At 37.5% G+C, this 23,700-nt stretch overlaps 2 protein-coding genes across 8 annotated transcripts in view; both read right to left on the bottom strand.

Moving 5' to 3' along the window:
- Nucleotides 1-822: 822 nt before the first annotated feature.
- Nucleotides 823-17,350, bottom strand: LOC117293023 (octopamine receptor-like). Of its 2 annotated transcripts, none has more exons than XM_033775233.1 (2): nt 17,268-17,350; nt 823-2,323 (listed from the first exon to the last, which is right to left on the bottom strand). In XM_033775233.1, exon 2 carries the CDS (start codon nt 2,304-2,306, stop codon nt 1,077-1,079), a length of 1,230 nt encoding a protein of 409 aa, XP_033631124.1. In that variant the 5' UTR covers nt 2,307-2,323; nt 17,268-17,350; the 3' UTR covers nt 823-1,076. The 2 variants fall into 2 exon arrangements, with proteins under 2 accessions (XP_033631124.1, XP_033631131.1); XM_033775240.1 differs by lacking the exon at nt 17,268-17,350 and adding an exon at nt 8,205-9,213.
- Nucleotides 17,279-23,700, bottom strand: part of LOC117292988 (endoplasmic reticulum membrane-associated RNA degradation protein-like) — a 28,204-nt gene continuing 21,782 nt past the window's right edge. For 5 of the 6 annotated variants that reach the window (XM_033775184.1, XM_033775201.1, XM_033775207.1 and 2 more), the window contains one exon: nt 17,320-17,404. The gene's annotated coding sequence lies outside the window, so the exon portion shown is untranslated. Of the gene's footprint in view, nt 17,405-23,700 lie in introns of all 6 variants that reach the window. The other variant, XM_033775192.1, reaches the window with a different exon arrangement.

The raw sequence follows: 23,700 nt of genomic DNA, 5'->3' as shown, positions 1-23,700 counted from the left end.
ACAACGTATTTACCAGTACTGGTATTCACGCGACTCTCCTGAAACATCGTTCTCTGCTTTCAATTTTTTCTCTCTCAAGAAGCTGACCGCTAATGAAGCTGAAACTTCGACAGATAAATTATATTTCATACATCTTCATTCACATTAAGTAGGGATTCATGTCATGGCCAAAAACGTGATATACAACAGGTATCAAAACCCTTTAAGACGATGATACCACTGAACCATCGGCTATAAATGCAACCCCAACCTGACACATCGTGGAAATTATTGTTTTAATGGGGTATTCATGTCAGTTTAAAATAAAATATTTATAACAGACCAAGCTGAAAATACTCAACTGGTTTCTGATGAAGGAATTATTACGTTGGTAAACCCATTTTTTGTTCCATTCCTGTATAGTTGTAGATACCATAACACTAAACTGTTAAAAGTTGGTAGCGTTTTTGAGATAATATTGCTGAATATCTGGATCGGCTGGTCCACGCTGGAAGAATAACCAGCAATTGGAATGCATACTCAATGAGGAACGTTATTACGATTCCGCAGATTAAAACTTGAGTGGATAACACTGATATCTTTTTTTGAAGTGAAATGTTTCTCAACATGAGTTATACTATCTAAGACTGCTGTACTTTCTTACCAGGGGCCAATTTCATAGAGCTGCTTAAGCCAAAAAAAACTCGCTTAAGCACGAAAATAGCTTGCTTATTTTACACATGTTACTGGCCTAAATTTCATGCCATAGCTTGTGACTGGTATTTAGCTGTTGTTTACTTAGCATGACAATTGAGTGGAGTCTTAGAAGGTAATCTGATTTTACTATAGGCAATGATTTTTTTTGATTAAGCAACATTTTTTGCTTAAGTAGCTCTATGAAATTGGGCCCAGGTAAGTTTTTGTTGCCATAAATTTCAGTCATATACAAAACTTATACAGAGCCTTTAATGTATGTGGAGTAAATTCATTTTTAGTAATAAAAGTTATCATTGCTTTTGTAAATGAGCAAAACCCATCTTGTTGTGTTTTGGGGAGAAGCTGAAATGTTTCCGTCACATTGAAATGAAAGTACATCCTCACACAATGACATCAGCCACTGCTTCCAAGTGCATCTCGACAACCGGTGTAGTAACGACATCATGCTGTATGAGTTTAGGCGCAACGTGTGTCTTTTCAACCACCGCTGTAGATGGTACAATATCAGCGTTATCATATAAAATATGAAGATGTTGAAGTCCTCCAACCATACTATTAGTCCTACTCAGGGCGTCCGAGAACCGGGAGTTCCTCCGGCCCTCACCGCTCTGACTAGACGAACGAGGCCTCTTCTTCATGCAGAACAAGGCACGGGCTAGACGCTTGAAAGCTGATTTAAAGTCTTGATTCCTGTGAGCGTAGATCCATGGATTCAAACAGCTATTTGCAAAGATGAGAAAGCTGGAGTATTTGTGCAGAGGTGCTACATCCTCACCGCAGATCGTGCAGAATTTCTCCACGAGTAACGTCAGTGTGAATATAACCCATGTGACGCAGAAGAATCCCAGAATGATCAGTAATGTTCGGGAGTATTTGTTGCCCTTGAACATGTGGAAATTCTTGTTGAAAGAGTTCGGGAAGAGGGAGAGTTGAATGGCCGATATGGCACGGGAGTGGTGTCTAGCGACCAGCATAACGCGGCAGTAACATCCAATCATGAGAAGAAAAACGGGTAAGAAAGTGGCGGTGAGCTGAAACAGCACAACGTAGCGGTTGAGAAGTTTAAAACTACACTCAGCATCTTGTAACGGTTCGCTATCAAGGATACTCTCCACGTAGTTCCAACAAATAGGCGCGAAAGCGATAACGGCGACGTATAGCCATATCGCTGCTGAGAATCCCACCACACGTTTGGTGGTAATGTGCTGGCAATACTTAAGCGGTTTCACTAGGGCGGCGTAGCGGTCGTAAGCGACCACACCCAGGCTCAGGAGAGAGACACCACACCCCAAGATGACCAGACTGTAAGCTAAGCTGCACAGGTAGACGTTCGGTCTCAACCACAGAGTGACATACAGCAAGGGTATGAAGACGGCAACTGATATATCTGCTGCAGCCAGGTTGACTAGGATGTAGTTAGACGGTATCTGAAGCCTCTTGAATTTATGTACTGCTAAAATAACCAGGAGGCTGCCGAAGACTGTTGTAGTGGAAATTAATAAGACCACCACTGCTCCTGCAATGGTGATGATCATAGTCACTGGATTGTTCTCCCAGTCCACAGGACCGGAGATGTTGTGAGAACTGTCCATCTTGCTTTTACTCTGCATGTGGGCCAACCATTTTGCTGGGGACAAAAATAAAGAGACAAAGGGAACATTAGACCGTGAAAAAGAGACCTTTATTCTCTGGAAAAATATTGAAAATAAAAGTACCCAGATGGGGTTCTGATAGAAGCAAATTGTCGCTAATTATCAAGAAGGTTTTCGACACGAAAAAGAAGTATTTATTTTCTTCATTAAACGAAAAAAACTCTACACGCACAAAAGAACAAGTTCAACTTAACGCACACAACGCAAACCCAAAATGAAGGAATCTACTACCACCTTTTAAGGGGTGATCGGGAGAGATATTGTAGACAAAATTGTACTCAGAGTTGAATACTATTAAACAGGCTTTCACTCTACTGAGAGGGTATCTTACATTCAACATGAAGATGGCTTTAAGACAGAACTCTCCAGAGACATAACTCTCAGGTTTCGAGTCTCGCTGTATAATTTGCGTTTGTTAAAAGTGGAAATTGAATCAATCTAATATTTTGCGTTTAATATGTATAGCTGGTAACGCCTATACTTCTACTTGACTATATACTGTCATGCCGATTTAACAATTGACATGGGTTCATTGTCGACAAATTATACACACGTCTTTTAAGTGACATACAGGAACAATCTAATCATGATTTTGTCGAAACCACGGCTTGGGTTAAGCCTTGGGGAAATGTGCGCTTTCTTTGTACAGGGTTTCAAGAAGGTGGACATAACCCAGTGCCACCAAGCCATGTTTTCGAAAAGGGCATTATTTTAAAGAACATACTGGCGGTAATTTTTGGGAATTTGAGATTTGGCATGGCGGAACCACAGTGTATATTTTACCATCAAAATACCATTATACGGCAATTGGAAATATGTTTTTAAAAACCCAAAGAAGAATTCAATTGAATTGTTTTATTCATCAGGTATATAAAATATACATGAAATTTTATTTCTAGCAACAAATAAAATATTAAAATATAAAAATTGCTCAAGATATACTAACATACCAAAGAAAACAATATTTGTTATCAGCACATTGTTCCTTTCCTTGAGGTCAGTGACGGCACTATTTGGGATGCACCCCAAAATAAAAAGAAAAACAAAAAACAAACAAAAACAAAAACCTAAATATCCACCTACGGTGTTTATTCTACCAATGAGATAGTATAATGAGGACATTTAAAGACACTGGACACTATTGGTAATTGTCCAAGACCAGTCTTCACAGTTGGTGTATCTCAACATATGCATGAAATAACAAACTTGTGAAAATTTGAGCTCAATCGGTCATCGAACTTGCGAGATAATAATGCAAGAAAAAAAAACACCCTTGTCACACGAAGTTGTGTGCGTTTAGATAATAATAAATGATAAAACCAGCTCTTATATAGCGCAATTCAAAAAATAATTATCATTGCGCTTTACACACAAACAAAAAGCAAATAATTATAATACACTAGAATAAATAAGTTTTGAGGTTGCGTTTGAAAGCAGAAACTGTTGGAGAAGACCTTAGAGTAAGTGGTAATGTGTTCCAGAGAGTTGGCCCGAAAACACTGAACGATCCATCGCCTATCCGCCTGCTATTCTTTGGAATGGAAAGACGAGTAACGTCCCGGCTCGATCGCAGGCCTTCCCTAGATGGTACATGGGTGGCAATGCAGTCTTTCAGGTAGACAGGCGACAGATCGTTCAGAGCTTTGAAGATGTAGAGTAGTGTTTTGAACTTGATCCTTTTGTCAATTGGCAGTCAGTGTATAGAGAGTTTAATAGAGGAGATGTGGAATGACGACGTGGAACCTGGAATACAATGCGGGCTGCCCGATTTTGTAGGCGCTGCAGGCGAGCCACATCTTTGTTCTTGCATCCCAAAAGGAGTGCATTGGCGTAGATGGTTGATTTCGAGACCTCAAGTTGTAAATCCGAGGTCTCGAAATCAAATTCATTGAAAATTACTTCTTTCTCAAAAACTATGGCACTTCTATTCAGAGGGTGTCATTTCTCACAATGTTTTATACCATCAACCTCTCCCTGTGACTCTTCACCAAGAAAGGTTTTATGCTAATAACTATTGTGAGTAATTACCAATAGTGTCCACTGCCTTTAAAACGGTGTCAGTTTTGTCGCATAATATCAAGAGAATAAAAATAACAACCCATTGTTTTTACATCATCTCTGATATATATATGTGGATATTATGCGTTAATTTTGACATGTCAGAAACACTATTGCTATTAAAGTGACACACAATACTAAATAATTAGTTCGGATCGGTCTATTTTTAGACAATATTATGGTTGTTGACGACGACGAACAGTTTCATTGAGTTTTTCTGATGCAGAATTATGTTGATTTTAGTTGATTTATTTTGGCAAACTGTACAAGGAAAAGGCATGGGAATACATGCATGATGATTGGCCCTTGGAAGAAAAGAAGGAATATTTTATTGAGTATACAAGGGCTGACCTATATGTGCCCGGAATACACACAAAAAGACAAACGCATGCCTACACTGAAAACAGCAAGAAAAGAAATTTGATTGCAGAGCGGGAAATAAATCAAAGACTTATTTCTATTTGGGTCATCTGAGCATCAGCCGATTGGAAGGACTACAGGCAAAAAATACAAGCAACATGGCGGGACTGTAAAAGCAATCTACAAAAACATACGAAGAACATACGAACAAAATTATTTGCACGGAGCTAATGCAGGCACAAAAGTGGGGAAAAATGCGCAGTTTGCATGAATCACAATCACATTTTTTTTAAAACATCCCTTTTGAATTAATTTTCACTTCTGGCTGAGGGTTTGCAGGTATCAAATCATGAAACAAAATTCAAAACATGATGTTTTATTTAGAAAAATAAATAAATAACATTTCATCTTGGGAGGCTATTCTGTACGTTTAGGTGTTTGTTTGTTCATTTGTTTGTTGAGGTGTTTGTTTATTTGTTTGTTTGTTTGTTTGTTTGAATGTTTGTTTGTTTGTTTGTTTGTTTAATATGTATATATATTTTTCAAACACTGACCACATGGGTGTATACAAAACAAAGGCATTTGGATAAAGTATTCACACAGCTCAAGAGTCTGAACGAAGTTTCTCTGACAACTGAAAAGGTTTCTGCTTGTTTGCGTTGTATATAAGGATAGTCTAAAAATGGAAATAATTCTTTGATGACAGCATTAATTATCGGAAGTAGTTAACCACATAAGTGATTTCGTTGGGTCATCTACAGTAGGGCCGACACTGTTTCCTTTTCCCTTTTTTTTGCACTAATTTACACAAAAATACATGTACAGTCCACAGTGCATCATAATGTCGAATCTTTAAAATATCTATAGGCAGGTCTGTGGCTGCATTGGTCAGTTTTGTTCGGCCCTGTCAATTTCTACACAACATCAGATTCTAATAGAGTAGGCCTACATACTCCCTTTATTTTAATGTCCGAAATACCTTTTTAAAACAACAACAATCGTATGTCTATATATCCGCACGTTTTTAATAACCCACGGATTACTCTGATAATTCGTGTGATACACCTTTGAAATACAACTTATCGCTTTGTGTCTAAAACCCAAATTACTTCAAAACTCAAGCCTATCAAGTATCCAAAATGAATCCATCTGGAATTACACAAGAAGTGGTTTAAGAAACACTTTGTAACCAAACACCAGTACCGCGGAGCTGGGAGCTCCGAATTTAATTTGGGATTGAAGTATTAAGTGCGTTGAGATGATAACGGCACAATGTGTATCAGGTGACCAATCAATAGTGTGCTTAACTCAAAATAAGATTTTAATTGATTGGCTATGTTATTTTGTTGTTGTTAAAAAACAAAATTGTCAAAGTGATGTCGTTTTGACCTACGCCATCAACGACAGAAGTGTTTCTAGTTTGTCAAAACCTGGTGGTTGGTGTCTAATTTTTTTGTTCGCAAATCAAAAAACAAGTGTACATTAAAAATATAAAAATTGAATTGATAAACACACACACACTTAAACAAGTTTGAATATTCCTGTTTACAAAAGTTCGTCCAAGTAGCTGTTTAAGGGAAGTTTCCAACCATGTCCATCAGTTTCAAACCGTAATGTGCAAATCTGCCAAAATGCTGTGCACTCCCTTTAAAGGAAAATATCTTCTCATTTATAATATAATCCATTGCCAAAATAAAATAACTCCTCATTTCTAATATATTTACAAAATAAAATAACTTCTCATTTCTAATATATTTCCAAAAAATAAAATAACTCCTCATTTCTAATATATTTCCAAAATAAAATAACTTCTCATTTCTAATATATTTCCAAAATAAAATAACTTCTCATTAAATTCTAATAAGTTTCCAAAATAAAATAACTTCTCAATTCTAATACATTTCCAAAATAAACTAACTTATCATTTCTAATATATTTCCAAACTAAAATAACTTCTTAATTATAGTATATTTCCAATCTGCCAAAATGTTGTGGACTCCCTTTAAAATGAAATAACTTCTCTGTTTCAGCTTCGGTGTTTTTGATGCGAAGCCAACCGGTCGGTGCTCATTACCAAAAGAATTACAGCTATTTGACCGGCTTGCAACACAGAGAGCATAATGAACGAGCTGTGAATGTGACCACGTTGACTCGGTAGTCTAAATTCATATCTCTGATGTAACCAAAAATGCCAGTGAGTGATTTCTGTGTCAAGAAGAAGATAACCAGACATCTTGCTGTTACATTTCCCCCGTCCCGATTACTCCAGAAAAAAATGTCCTCCATCATGTAATATTGTTTGTCATGGAAGAATGTCAATAAGAGTTTTACATTCAGTGACGATCGGTAATTAAAAAGATTATGAGAGAATTGAAATGCAGACCAAGCGATTAAACAAAACCAACTGGAACTCAGTCAGAGTCAGAAATTTTTGCACAACAAAATTATTTTACATCGGCAAATTTCTAGGACTGAAAGCTGTTCCAGCTTTACGAAGCTTATCGGAATTAAGTTACCAGCCAAACCAATATGTCACATGTACAACTTGTGACTGGTATCCTGCTAAATTCTGCTTGGATAGACAAGCGTTAAGCAATATTTTCAGTTTAAGCGACTCTATGAATTTGGGGCCGATTATTTTAAGAATACCCAACAAAGCATTTTAAGATGCCGCCCATCCAAACATTTTACGGCAACTCAATTTGCTCCACCAGAAAAAAAAACCCACGACCAGCACTTGTTGAGTGAAGGCATGTCATGCACTAGGAAATTTTAACATTCGTTTTTGATTTGCCCCTAACAATAAAGCACTACTTTGTAGGTCAGGCGAGCAAATCGAGTCACAGAGTGCGCATATTAAAGTTTCAGTCGCAGTGGTCGGAAAAGAATGGGCTTAACATTCTTCAAAAAATAGGCGAAGGGTGAAAGAATCGGATTTGGTGATTCGTTTTAAAAGATTGACTTTATCATGCGATTCTCTAAAAAGTATGTGACAACAAAAAGTATGTGACAATAGTCAAAGGTGCACATTATAAGACCTGCATATCTTGACACATTTTGAGTAAACAAAACAGTAAAAAAACAATTAAAAAACTGAGCAATGACGCAACTTTTCTCAAAACAGAACAAAAAGTAATGCCTTGAAAGGTCCACAAATTGCAGTCTGAACAAACGGGTCAAGTCATTTGATAAAACCTAGATCCAACTGTCATGTAAATACAGGTATACAGTAGTCTACATCGTGAATAGTATCCTCAATAAATAGGGTAAAGAACCCACGAAAGTGTACTAATTATTAGTCATTACACATGTAAGTGTTCATTTTCTTTGACTGTATGAACTATTGGATGAAGGAAATATGAAAATAAATGTGAATAACATTGAATAGTAAAAAAAATGTTATGAATCAGACAAATTTTGACAAATGCTTATACTCACATTTCTAGTTGTGTTTTCAATAATTTCAATATCCACTCGACAGCTTGTCACCAGATAGACGACACTTTTTCCTCAAAATCTTTTGAGTATTAAAATCCAACAGAAAGGTTCCTAGTTGAAAAATGTCCTGTATATTATTATAGATAAAGCTGCTCCTTGACTTGGCGTTCAAAATGTTCCCTGCCTGCCACACTCAGGATAAAACTATTGGACAGCACGCAGTCATCAAGGACATGTCAGTCAATTGTGTTCCAGCACAGTGTACCAATATTCATCAGCGAGTCCAGTAGTTCAGAATCCACAGCTGTGACTGAAGGGAATGTGTTGACTATTTTTTTTTACCCGGATCGTGGTGATCAGCTACCACTGTTATTCTGAATTACTCTCTCCTTCACAATATGTCAAAGCCTCCTCACGGCAGCACAGCAACGCACATGACAAAAAAATAAGATGAACAAATTTCTATAAGTGCATCATCCAAGATTTAAATCACAAGAAAATCTACAGAGTACATCTCTCACTTGTCAGATCAACCCTCTCCTGGAGACAAAACAAAAATCTTTTCTGTATCCACCGCGCACCAAGCATCACAGAGCCTCACAGAATGAAGAGCTATCCTGACACCGTCTGACACCGACATGACAATTCCCTCCGAAGCCAATTAGTTACGTAAATCACGATTAAAATCTTACCGTGAAATAAAAAAACATTACTCACTGTTCTTATCAACTCACAGCTAAAATCCGGCTCCTAAACTTTCCATGGATTATGAAGCTTTCCTGACAGATGTGAAGTTTAACCTCCAATAAATTAACCAGGCTTCATTTTTCTTTTCCCCCTCTTCTTAAATTGAGATCCAAGGATGAGGGAACTTGTAAGCAGGTAATGTTGACTGACTGCCAGAGTGAAATGACTGTCTCCCTGCAAGGCTGTGGTTGGCATATGAGAGGAGTCTACGATGAGACAGTCGAACAACTACTCCTACCGCATACGGTCTACAACAGACAGTCAGGCCGGCCTATCCTGATGCCCTCCCAATGCACTTATACGCAGAGAAACAGCCAATGCTGTGGCCATCCGAAAAATAAAATATGTTTACCGCATGGGTCAACTGAATTATCTCGTATTTTTGTTTCCACCTTAAGTGAAGAAAACTATAGCTAAACATAACACATGCAAGGCAATCTGTTGCTTCTGACAACTGTATTACATTCACCAATAAACTCGTCCCTTACGATAACTTTATTAAGTTCACCCGTAAACTGTACTCTGATAACTTTATCACATTCGCCCGTGACCCGTAAACTCGTTCCTTCTTTAAGTTCACCTGTAAACTATAGTTACTCTCAATAACGTAGTTAAATTCACCCGTGACCTTCTTCTGGTAATATTCACCCGTAATAGTTACTTCTGGAAACATCCATCCGTTAACTAGTCACTTCTGATAACATTCACCCGTAAACTAGTTACTTCTGCTAACATTCACCCGTAAACTAGTCGATAACATTCACCCATAAACTAGTTACTTCTGAAAACATTCATCCGTTAACTAGTTAATTCTGGTAACATTCACCCGTAAACTAGTTACTTCTGATAACATTCTGGTAACATTCACCCGTAAACTAGTCGATAACATTCCCCCATAAACTAGTTACTTCTGAAAACATTCATCCGTTAACTAGTTACTTATGGTAACATTCAACCGTAAACTAGTTACTTCTGATAACATTCACCCGTAAACCAGTCGGTAACATTAAACCATAAACTAGTTACTTCTGAAAACATTCATCCGTTAACTAGTTACTTCTGAAAACATTCATCCGTTAACTAGTTACTTCTGGTAACATTCACCCGTAAACTATATAGTTACTACACTGATAACATAGTTATTTAAATGAAAGAGAGGGAGCTGTTTTGCGAATTCTTCTGTGAATTATTTTAGTCAGGAGGACATCATTTTCAACTGAAGCTCCCATATTATTGTGTGAAACATAACACTTACAATTTACATAAAATCAACTCATTATAATAAACATGTCCGTCATTTGTACGTCTCCACAGCGACCTAATAAAAAATAAAATGCACAAAGCAACAGGCCGGCGGAAAGAACAATTGAAAATAATTCGAGCGAATGATGTCTTTTGTCAAGGATGGTAATAACTTGGTTATTAGTATGCTGTTTGTGTCTGATTGAAGGATTATACAAACAAGTCATACAATGAGGAAGGATGGCTCGCGGTACAAGGCTATCTAAATGTCCATGATTGTATAATGTGGTTTGGGTTTTGATTTTTTTTCTTTCTTCGCTTTAATTTTTTATTTATTTATTTTTTATTTACTGTTATTTGTATTTGTTTATTATGTTTTTGTTTTATGTATTTATATATTTATCAATATAAACCACAAAGGTTTATATTCAATTCAATGGGACTATTTATGAGTTATTAAAACCTTAAGACTATCCTTTGTGAAACATAGATCTCTTAGATCTGCTTGGCAAATTTCTCTGCTTATCAGAAAAATGGCGGGACACTTGCATAATAAATTTAGGCTCAAACTATACACAACATTGGCAGGTATACCTTCTGCTATAAGCAAAATAATTTCTGTGTTTTACCAGCTTTCATGACATTAGCACTGGAGCCAAATAACCACTTAACGGCATTATATTATAATGGGTTAATTTTATTACTCATCAGGGAAAACCAATATTTAAAACTCAATAATTCCATTGCACTCCATTCAATCTAATTTTAGAATAACAGTTTAAACTTAATTGGTTTTACAGAATAAAAGTTTAAGTTAATTGGTTTTGTGACACATATTTCATCTTGCCAGGAATCATTGAAATGTTATCAACGGTCACCATGGGTACAAACTAAGATGATCAATTCTAAACCCTCGGGTAAACGAACCACTGTTGAAAACCATTACCTTATTATCATACAGAATTTGTACTTGAATGTGTTTCTGAACAGTAGTTCATACAGTAAAATAAGGAACAATTGTTAACTTTCATAATTATTGAGTGATTATGGCGCGTCCTTCGGTTGATTAGGCCTTTGCTGGTTCTACGAAGAAAACAAATTACGAATTACTTGAAAATTATTTGTAAACTTGACAGCTCTATTAAGCATTGGACACAAATTATTTCCTTTTTATATATGTATTTTTTTAAACTTCAGTCCATCATTGAGCTCTTAGTGAGCGAACATCAGCACTGTTTGATGGGCTTTCCAAATCGTTCCGGAAGAAGGGGGTGGGGTGGGGGGGGGGGGGCCGCAAACCTTCTTATAGCGGCCTATGAGTAGGGGAAGCATATAGTTAGGTACCCCGTACATCACATGATTGGTATATGATTGGTATATCTGATAAAAACAGTGCTCATGTTTCGTGTGATCAACCATTTATACATGAAATAACAAATAATATGAACATTGGTGAGTCAGGAGAAAATAGTGAACCGTTCACAATAATTGTCTACGTAAAAACACATTGTCCTGTTGTTGCATTTTAAAGGCTGTCAGGTAGTTTTCTCGAATATGACTTTCATCTCAGAGGGTAATATTCCGCAGAAAAATCTTACAATTTTTTTTTTTTAAGTAGTTCGGATTTCATTGATATATTTTTTGTTATGGATGAAATGTTTATGTTGTTCGCGATGGGCTAAATTTTATAGTTTATACAGATGGTCAACAGTTTTATCCTCGCATGAAAAAATGTTTACGAATTTAACTCAACGCGAAATCAGGGCGGGTCATCATTGCGAAGTGGTATGAAACAAATTTGCAATGAAATCTCCAAGAATGGGAAGTCTCAAGGAATGGGGGTGAGTATTCCTTGAGATTGTCTTGCCATCTGGGAGGATGTATGTCGGGTGACAATTCCACACTTTCACAATTACTTTGAAGTCGTCATACGCTTCATTTATAATTCACGATTGACAGCAAGAGATGTTTGGGCGGGAAAACGAGGGCAGGTCATCGGGATGTTGTACATGTAAATGCTATAACCATCATACAGGCCTAACACAAAACACACCTTGTCAACACATTTACATTCAACTTACATCAAGTATTGTTTGAAGCTTTGCATGGTGTTAAGACATAAGAAGAACCTATAAATAAATAGTAAACTTGCGGGTAGTGTAATTAATACACATGGTTTGTACCCGCAGTTTACTATTTATTTCATCATAAACTTACATCGTTTGAAGATAATGATGGTAGAAAGCTTACCTTAAAATATTACTACCCGAAGTGATGTAGTTTTTGTAAAATAAATGTAAAGAAAGTACGTTTTACAAGCTAAAATAATCTTCGTCGTTAAAGACGAACATTATTTTCGTGACGAACATTATTTTCTGGACTTTTTTTTACTAATTTCTCAAAAACTACAGCACCTCAGCAAGCAGTATTTTAAGGGAAACTTTCTACTTATCCATCATTATTTTCAAATTGTGAGTTTGATGTAAATCTGTAGACATTGTGTTTTGTGTCCTACAAAAACTACAAATGTGTACCCTTTGAGCTAATAAACCCTCGATTTAAGAAGTTTTAGTAGCCCTGATTTTAAACATGATTTGTCATAAATGATCTTTCTGATGCACTGGTAGCGATCACAACCACTATAGTAGGGGAAGTTACACTAACAAAAATTAACACATTTAAAAAATGTATTATTTAGATATGAATGGAAAAATATGAGCATTTTTAACAAGTATGTTGCATAGTTTTTAGTAGGAGGTGGTGTGAGGTGCGCCTTGGTATAACTCTCTATGATTGCCAGTAAAACACGGAGGAACGACGAAAAGAATATGTGAGGTATTTGAAGGAATTTTGTACAAAGTTTCATAAAATTCTCGCTCCGGATTTTCGGCGTTATCTCAAAAATGCGACTTTTGAAATGAAATATTCATAGGTTAGTTTCATTGTATACGCCTACATGTATATGCAGGACTAAAAACAACCAACGTTCCCCAAAACCAAAAATCTACTTTGCCTTTCAAGAAAACACACGTGTATGTCAACGTGACTATCTCCAGGGCTTCATAACTTTGACGGTCACACGCCGCAGGCCACTAAAAAGGAAGCAAGGACGTCAGTTTCCCAGGGTTTTCTATAGGGATTATGTGCACAAAAATTAACTCGGCTTATGTATATGGAGTCTTAGGTTTTAACTCCAGGGTAACTCTCTATAAGCTATTATTAATCATTCCATGGCCATTAACAACTTATCAAAGGAAGAGGATTTGAACGTCTGCAAAATTTATCTCTTCTTAATTCTTGAAGGTCTCTTGAAGATGTCAGCATACGAAAGCCATTGAATGAAGCATTACGTAATGCAAGAAAATGTATACAGTATCTAAGACAATCCAAACCATCCAATATTTACTGATCATCCAAATTAACATTATTGAACAAGCTACCCAGCATGATGTTAACTTAATTATGGTGTTATATAATTGTACATAAGTATGTAAAGATTATTAACCATTTTTATATACCACTGTTTGAGGATAATGCATCTTTTTTGTTATGTGCAATATATCATTTCCTTCAACATTGTTTATTAAAAAATCGTGGGGAAGGGGAAGGTGGGGCCAAGACCTAATAAATACCCAGTCCTGTTCCGCTTATCGATTAAATACCAATACTAGTTTATGCGTGAGTAAACTTCATTATGGTGTTATATTATTGTATATTATGTAAATAACCATCTTATATACCTCTGTATGAGGAAACATTATCCTTCTTGCTGACATGCAAGGAATAAGGTTTTTTTTCAATAGCTGGGTGGGGGGGGGGGGGGGGGGTCGGGTCTTAGACCAAACAAATAACCAGTCCAGGGTTCTGGTTTTCAATTAAACAGTTTCGATAACATTTCTAGCGACAGACCTGAACAATGTTTTTCCTAATATTGAAAAGAATAAACATTTGCTGCCCCCATGTTGGTCATGTTCCCTGTATACCGTAACAGTAATGGATGCTAGTATTCATTGTACAGAAAGGAACCAGTGACTCATTTCCTTCTACCCTCGGTTTGGTAACATTGTGTTGAATGGGAGAAAATCAAGATGGCCGCCCCATTGGCCACTATTCAATTATGTACCAGAAACAACTCCTTTATTTAATATTCATTTTGCACCTGCTGTTAACTGAAAGTGCTGCTAGAAAGAGACAAACAGTAATTGTTATACCTCGGTAACAAACTGTGAAGTTTGATTGGTCGAGAACCAATCACGTGACGTGCAACAAAAACGCATGTTACATGGCTCGACCGGCCGGGTAACATGAAAAGTGATGTACACCGGTGTACATTACCTTGATCGTTCCCGGCGTTGTTCGATTTTCAGCGCTGTGTACGAAACAACCAAGGGTTCGAGGGAAGTGTTTCTCCGTCGTAATAATGTTTGAAGATGACAACAGAACTTTGAGAAGAGGAATACAAATTATACAAAGGTATAACAAAACAATTGTTGCACGCTGTGACTGGGGTCCATGGATTTTGTACACCCTCGAGGGGAAATGGCAACCTCGGCTTTGCCTCGGGTGCCATTTGCCATTTGTACAAAACGCAATGGACCCCATCCCAGCGTGCAACAATTGTATACTGGTATCCTGCTCAGTTTATTTAGCATAAAAATGTTAAGCAATTGGTCCTGGTGGTACACTGTAATGAATGTTTCTAGAAACTGCTCATTATTTGTACTATTATTTATTCATTATCAATTAGCGTTCAGGCAGGCATTTGTTCTCCCGTCCAAACTACTGTCACAAAAATGATGAATGCATGGGCACAGACAACTAATAGTCTTCCACCATTGTTGGCATTATAATTAGAAAATTGTTTGGAATAGCTTATTCAATTTTCTCATTATAAGAATTAATGAGGCCATGTTCCAAAATGACCGCAATGGCTGGGCTACGGCTGTTGCTAAGGAAATGATGCGCTTCAATGACTGTCCCTATGACAATCAACACTGGCTGCGCAAATTTGAAAATTTGTGGAAACCATGGATTCCGTTTTACCGGTGAAGATAACAAAACCTTTCAGAAATACACGCGAGACATTCTGATGCAATCGCACACCACGCAAGTAGTGATGCAATAAACCTATAGCTACATCGCGCGCGTCTGCCTATTCTTCAACACTAGCAGACGCGCTGATTTAGCCAATGCTGTAGCCGAAGTCACCGTTTCGGACATTGCCTAAACCTCTAATGCTGCCACCATCTTAGTCATGTTCCCTGTATCTAATGAGAAACTGAGAAAGGAACCAGAATATTTTTTTCTTCCAGCCTCGGTTTGGTTACATTCTTACAGACTGTAGAAAATCAAGATGGCCGCATCATGATAAAGGTCCATTGAGCCTACTTTGAGAAATATTTCCAACACACATTCCTACTTTCAAAAGACAAACATCATACAGCCACAGTCCACTCATACCTGAAGTTATTAAAGATCTACAGGTATTTCAGGCATTCGCTTGAATTAGGTTTAGAGAGAGAAATACACCAAGTGGAATAATATTTGTGAGAAAACAGCAGCCCCCTTTTCGCTATGGTTGTTGTCGTTTTGGTTTCGTTCTCAAAATAGGTGTTATGAATCACCTTTTTTATTTGTGACACAAGAGAGTAATTAATTCTTTCTCAAAGCACTTCCAAGTGGGACTGAACATTTGTTTCATTTTTGTATAGCCAAAAATAGACAGTGATTTTATAGAAAGGTTCTCAAGTGAGCCAGTATAAATTGGGCCGGTGGAATTGGTAAAACATATTTTGGTCAAGAAAAAAATGTAGGACGGGGCAAGTATCCTAGTCCCAAGATATGTTAACGACAACACATCATCCATAAAATTCTCAGCTTATAAAACTGCATCCGGAGCAGATGTAGGCTCTCGGATTGAGCCTTGCATCCAAGATTAAATTACGCATCTTCGTCTGTTCCACTTCTTGGAATAGAATAAACTAGCATGCATTATGTATGATGCATAAAACATGAGAATCAGGTAGTTCATCCATGGGATGAAAGTAATAATTCCATTGGACTACAGCTTGACGATACAGGAAATACCACTGAACCTTCTGGCCTAGATTTTTTATATTGAAAGTGACATTTGGTGTAACTGCTATATAAATGAGATTCTGTTTTGGTAATCATTAGACTGTGCCATGGCTATGACCAGTGATTCTGAGCACAGAAGACTCTTGCTTAAAAAACATAAATAGGTTAATAGATGTTAAATTTGCATCAGGATAAAGAATACTCATATATAAATACCCATTAATAAACTGTATTCTCGGTCTTTTCCTTAATCGCAGGCATATTACTCGGGTGGGATTCGAGCCCACAACCTTAACCATTCTAGAGCAGTGTCTTACCAACTAGACCAGTCAGATTGCCCGGTAGCTAGAAGCTTCAGTTCCAATGCTATTTTTAGCAGCGGTTCCTGCACTGATTTAATAGATGTTAAGTTTGCATCGGGATAAAAAATTATAATTTTGGTATTACCCATACACCGATGTGTGTTAGCACTGTATACTCAGTGTACATTCCGAGTTCTGTGAAGAAGACAAAAATCACCGGCATATTACTCGGGTTATAAATAGGTAAGCAGACAAATACCATACAGGTACCATTGTTTTATGAAATTGGGCCCAGATTTAAGCTTCTTTTTCCCATATTTAAAGGGTCATTATTGTTTCTTTAAAACACTTATTATTTGTTACATTTCATGCAGTTTTCCAACCACTCAAGACAAAAATTCGCTTAGCTGTGATTGATGACACAGCACTCGAGTGAAAATATAAAAATTAGAAATCACAACAAATTGTGCAACTTGTTTCATTTTCTTATCACTGACAGTTTTCTTGAAAACAATTATAAATAAACAAACAGCACTCTAGTAATAGCAAGATACTTCAGTTGCGCACAGATATACTGAAGAGTCTCTCCCCCACATTTCCATCGTAGAGTTGCTGTTGTAAATGTTAAAGCACTTCATCCAAAAAATACTCTTTGCATAAGTTGACGGCATGTAAGAACAAAAATCCCACTTGCCTTTTCTTCTCCTACACACAATCAACCGGAAACAAATTGTAGGAATTTATCTTCAACTCTGAGGAGTGGGTGTCAAGTGTCTGTCCATGGTGAAGTCTGTACAGTCAAAGCAACATCATTTAATCCCATACATCTATCTACAAGGTACAAGTATGGAAATAATAAAATATAATATAGTTTACAGGGCTCGCCCTTAACACTAGAACAGTAAACATTGTCTAGTAAAAGCTGCTGTGGGCTAACTTCTCAACTTGCCCTGTGGGCTACTTAAAAACTGTACAACCTACTTGTTTTAAATGCTCATATTTCTTTAAACGGATGTGAATAATACATTTTTTAAATGTATTCATTTATTTTTGAGTGTTTGAGTGAACCTTTATTTGCCTATTATACTGGTTGTGATTGCTACCATTGATACATCAGAAAGATACATTTAAGACAAAACATTTTAAGATCGGGCTACTAAAACTTCCTGGGGGGATGATAAACATAAAAGGTTTAAGAGCAAGGCCTGAGTTTAGTTATAACTCCTGCTCAACTTACAGAGTAAAAACTTGAGAGATATTATTAGTATGAAAGTGTGGCACCAGAAGTTGAAATAGGGGTCATATGGCGGGCCATTGAACTTACTTAATGGCAATATGACATATTAATCTATATGGGGTTCACTGTGCGGTCACCGCATATAGCAACCACATGGTTACTATAAATAGACATTACACCATGTCTTCTTGAATTCAAGTAGTCAATTTTGTTTGTTTTTAAATTGAAAAATGCAGGTTCTCGAGTCAATAAATAATTGATTGTCACAAACTGTTTTTTTTTAAAGTGTAATGAGGGCAAAAGGAATACGTCTGGAATTGGTAAGTTTTCAATTTTGATTAGCCTTATAATTTTTCCTGTGGGAGACTTTACTCCGTAAGTTCAGGATATCCCTCGAGATAAATTTGGCAAAAAAGAAACTACCAGAGGACGTTGAACTGGTCTGGAATATGTTGTGACTATGTCTGCATAAAATGCATAAATTGAAGAATGTTGTCTGGTTTTGCCTGGATCCGTTACTCAGTCGTCAAAACTCCACGCATGCTGTGCTGTTCTAGATTCAGAGATTGGGGGGGGGGGGGGGGGTTATAGAAAGTTGGCCTAATCCAATCTCATTGTCCTTCAGGTACACATTTATGGGTTATTTTAGCTGGCATTAAAAATAGATCTGCCTTGCCAAATGACCGTGTAGTTCACTTACAGTATCAAAACATTATGGACGAACACTCTGAAAAGGAAATGCCACACTATACCACAAAATGAGCTACTTCAACTTTGTGACGGAGCATTGGAATGAACTTCTTGGTAACTTTTTTTTTTTGGGGGGGGGGAACTACATTTTGCACAGTGAATTCCACACTGTTTATTTCATTTAGTATAATTTTTCTGGTTGTGAAGCCAAGGACTTACACTAGCCACCAACCCTATTGAGAAAGCTTTACATGTGGGGAGGGAAAAACCCCAGAGAAATGTTCCAAGGAAAAACCTAATCCACGTATGCCCCTGGTGTGATTCGAACTAGGGTCCTAAACGTGGAAGGAAAGAGGGAATACAACCACTACGTCAGCCTGACTGCCTAAACTTAAGTTGTTACAGAAACTAATTTGCATGGTTCAAGAGAGATGCTCTTTGTTGATATGACAGCAATAATCCCATTCTGGATAGTGAGTTTGAGACAATGGATAATTTTAGCAAAAGTTGATTGCTATTGTCACAGGGATTTTCAATTGAAACCTCTAAAGAATTTCAATGTTTTCTCGAAATATTTTGTTGAAACACAGCACTCCCTCCCCCAAAAAGGAGAAATTTTACATGGACAAAAGTAAACTTTCCTGAAAAGCTGCAGGTATTTTTCTTGGTATTGTGCCCAGAAGAAAAACTGTCACAAACTTTTTGGCTACAGGACTGTAAAAGGTATCAGGCACAAACTACTAAATAGTCCCATTGTTAGAAGGAAAGAAAAATACCCCCAAAACCCAGTACTTTAGGGAATCCATTTGTTTTGCGATTAGAAACAGGACTGCACACTGTGAAATGCTAGTCCGGACTTTGCAAACCGATCAGTTTCTGGAGTAAATTCCTAAATAAAAAACATTAATACCGAAGAGACGTCTGTGTTTCAAATTACTGTTGATGTTTCCTCGAATGGTGAAATCTAAGAGTTTGAGACTTGAAGCAAAATAGATTGGTTTACTACACCTGGGCCTAATTTAATAGAGTATAAAAGTAACTAAGCATAACACAATTATGCTTACCAGGATAGGCTTACAAGCCAAATTAGCATGTCATGTGTACACTCTTTGACTGGTATCCTGCTTGTTTCTGCTCAGCAGAAATATTGTAAGCACTATTTTTGGCTTGAGCAGCTCTATGAAATTGGGCCCTGCAGTATAGAAGGCTAAGGCCGTGTCCGAAACGACGACTTCGGCTACAGCTACGTCTAGATCAGCGCGTCTACCAGTGTTGAAGAATAGGCAGACGCGCGCGATCTAGCCGTAGCTGTAGCCGTAGCTGTAGCCGAAGTCGTCGTTTCTATCACCAGAAGAAACACCCATTGTATCTAATGTACAGGTACCCAGAAGTATCTTAAAAACTTTATGCCACCAAGTAAGTTTTTTAGCTAACAATTATTTTGAGTGAAATAGTGCCCAGTGCCTGTAAATAAATTCAAAAATAACGTTTTTTTCATTTAATGTCTCACACAGACAAAATATACATCTGTAATCCCGCCAACTCCATAGTACTGCCAAACAGGTTGTTTACAAAAAAATAAACACAAGTCCAAGGACTTTATGCGTTTATACCTGAGGGGACGGCATCTCCAGTGATAGAAACGCCCCAGGTACAATAACAAATTAGCTCAATTGGGTACTAACTGGCTTCATAACTGACAAGGGTAACTCAGTTGTAACCACGGTGATAGAAGATCAACAAAGAACATATGGATGATAATACAACTAGAAAAGCAAGTAGGTTCAAGGATGGGGTAATATTTCCATTAAGGGGCTAATTAATGTATCAAAGCATTCATTTGTGCATTTTTGTGTGGGGGTGGGTTGGTGGGGCAAGGTTGGGGGGCCTTTCTGCCCCCACCCTCTGGTTGCACCACTGGGGGAGGGGGAGGGGTTGGGTTTGGAAGACAGCTACCTGTCAATCTCCTTGCTCTATGATCATAACATAACAATGCTAATGGAATCCAAGGTGTAAGATGCACTAAAAACAAAAAGTACCCAAATTGATTGGCACATTGGCGAAAGGTTTGCACTCGGACTAGACTTAGAATTTACCCAGATGACTTGTGACTCAAGGGTCGCATGTTTTTTGTTTAACCACAAATAACTTTTATGAAATTTTGTTAAACATATTATTCTCATGTTTATCAGGCATGGAATTTCATCTTTGAGAGGGCAAGGCCATTTTCATTTTGCAAATGGCATTTCTACTGGACAATCTTAAAGGGAAGGCACATGTTTGGTAACTACTCAAAACAAATGTTAACCAAGCATTGGAGAGCTGTTGATAGTATAAAACATTGTGAGAAACGACTCCTTCTGAAGTAACGTAGACTACCTAGAAGTCTTTTATTCTTATCTGAAAGCACACAATTTCGTCCAACAAGGGTGTTTTTTTCTTTCATCATTTTCTTGCAACTTCGATGACCAATTGAGCTCAAATTTTCACAGGCTTGTTATTTCATGCATATGTTGAGATACACCAAGTGAGAAGACTGGTCTTTGACAATTACCAAACGTGTACCTTCCCTTTAAGGTCTAAGGGAAACTTTTGTAGGGGTGCTAAGACCAAGACCATAACCAAGACAGGGGCAACAGAGGCCATAGTCTTGGTTCAAGACTATCCTAGATTTGTCACAAGAGAGCGCGCTATCACCCCCAACGCGCTATCAACCACGAACCGCTATCCGAGAACCGCTATCACAGGAGAGTCTTGGCACATTCGTTAAATCTCCCCCCAAAATGGGAGGGGAAACATAATGCGCGTGCGTAGGTTTCCCGCAGAGCCCGCCCCCTTTTTTTTGGGGGGGGGGGGGGAGATTTAACGAATGTGCCAAGACTCTCCTGTGATAGCGGTTCTCGGGTGATAGCGGTTCGTGGTTGATAGCGCGTTGGGGTGATAGCGCGCCCTGTTGTGACAAATCCAGGAGAGTCTTGAACCAAGACTACAGAGGCCACTGTTGACTCCATGTACTTCCAGACCTGGGGTTGATTTCAAAAAGCAATAAAATTCATTGCAAGACAAATTGTCAGTATCACCTTAGTGATTTGTATTGTGACATCACACTTTACTTAGCAACTACGATTGTTTTGCAGTTAAGACCAATCTTAACTCTTTGTGAAATTGGCACATTGGTATATTTTTCATGATGATAATGATAATGATGATGAGGTCCATATCTTTTTTTTTGTAAAAGGCAGCTGTTCAAAGTGCAATTCCCTCCAGGTTTAAAAAACAAACCCAAAAGGACAGCCCCTGAATTTGCCCAATCAGTTTTATTTAATAGGAGACATTGACAAACTGATCACCTGGTGCGGGAAAACAATAAGATACATGTTGGAATTTCAATAAAGAATGGACCTTAGTGCCACCTTGTCATCGATACCAACTAAACCGAATAAATCATCAATTGAAATGTCATCTGTTGGGAAGTTTAAGGTTTCATATTTTTAAAGGCACTGGACACTATTGGTATTACTTGTTAGAATAATTGTTAGCATACAAACTTACTTGGTGCAGACAATGGAGAGCTGTTGATAGTATAAAACATTGTGAGAAACGGCTCCCTCTGAAGTAATGTAGTCTTTGAGAATGCAGTAATTTATTTCTCACTAAAATATTTGAATTGAATTTGGGGTTTCAGCTGAGGTCTCTAATTCAAGGTATCTGAAAGCACACAACTTGTGCGACAAGGGTGTTTTTGTCTTCCATTATTCTATCACAACTTTGACGACCAATTGAATTCAAGTTTTCACAGGTTTGTTATTTTATGCATATGTTGAGATACACCAAGTGAGAAGACTGGTCTTTGACAATTACCAAAGGTGTCCAGTGCCTTTAAACTAAGTGTGCTAGAATTTTTTTGTTCTTAATATTTCTTATATCATACTTCGTAGTGGGGTCGGCCTTCCAATGGGGCCGGCCTTCCAATGTACTTTTTGCTGCTGGCGTAATGCAATGTTGAAACCGTTCATCGAATTTCAGATGTACTTTATGCTGGTTTGGGACAATGTATTGCTCTTGGCTCTTAAAGGGAAGGCTCATTTCAGGGATTAGTTTTTTTGGAAGAGTAAATTGTTTAAATTCTCTAGTTTTCAATAAACACACCATCTAAAGAAAAATGCGAAAACAAATCTTATTAGGTGGCACTGTTTTACAGAGAACAAGAAACTGGTTCTGCTTGTTTGGGTAGTGCTCATTTGGATTGTGGCAATAGCGATTTTGGGGGTCTGCGACGTACATTTAACGGACTTGTACATTTCAACAAGAACATTTGGGAAGAAGGTGCAACAAGTATACTATGCCCTGTGGCAGAAGGTAACCACCTAAGCCTATGACCATCCTCCCCTCAATCTTCCCATACTTTAAAGATACTGGACACTATTGGTAATTGTCAAAGACTAGTCTTCACAGTTGGTGTATCTCAACATATGCATAAAATAACAAACCTGTGAAAATGTGAGCTCAATCGGTCAAAGTTGCGAGACAATAATGAAAGAAAAAACACCCTTGTCACAAGAAGTTGTGCACTTTCAGATGCTTGATTTCGAGACCTCAAATTCTAATCTGAGGTTTCGAAATCAAATTCGTGGAAAATTGCTTCTTTCTCGAAAACTACTTTACTTCAGAGGGAGTCGTTTTTCTCACAATGTTATATCAATGTTACCTCATTACTCGTCAACCTCTCCTCATTACTTGTTACCAAGAAAGGTTTTACGCTATAATTATTTTGAGTTATACCAATAGTGTCCACTGCATTTAACCATAAGGAGGAAGAAGTAAACGGACTATTTTCCTCTTGTACAGAAGTACCCCCCTAAAATCCTCTAAAGAATTTCTGAGATTTCAAGCACTCGAAGCAGACACAATAAGGGGTACACCATACCCTATATCATCACCAAATGACAATAAGAATCAAATCAAGTGCACCTTGATGGCAAGTAGATACACACATGGTTTTACCGCAAACCTCATCATGTACTGCCTCAAATCCTATAGCAAGGAACCTTATTCAGGCATGACATTTGGTCCCTGGAAAAAAAGTAGGAATATTTTATCGAGTACAAAGGCTGACCTACACGTACACATCATGTGTGCTCTAATAGACATTTCAGGCTTTTTTATAAAAAAAAATTCAGATTTTTAAAAGGGCAAAACG

Source organism: Asterias rubens, chromosome 1, assembly GCF_902459465.1.
Source record: "Asterias rubens chromosome 1, eAstRub1.3, whole genome shotgun sequence".
In the NCBI taxonomy this organism is placed as follows: domain Eukaryota; kingdom Metazoa; phylum Echinodermata; class Asteroidea; order Forcipulatida; family Asteriidae; genus Asterias; species Asterias rubens.
This window is presented reverse-complemented; position numbering and strand designations above follow the sequence as displayed.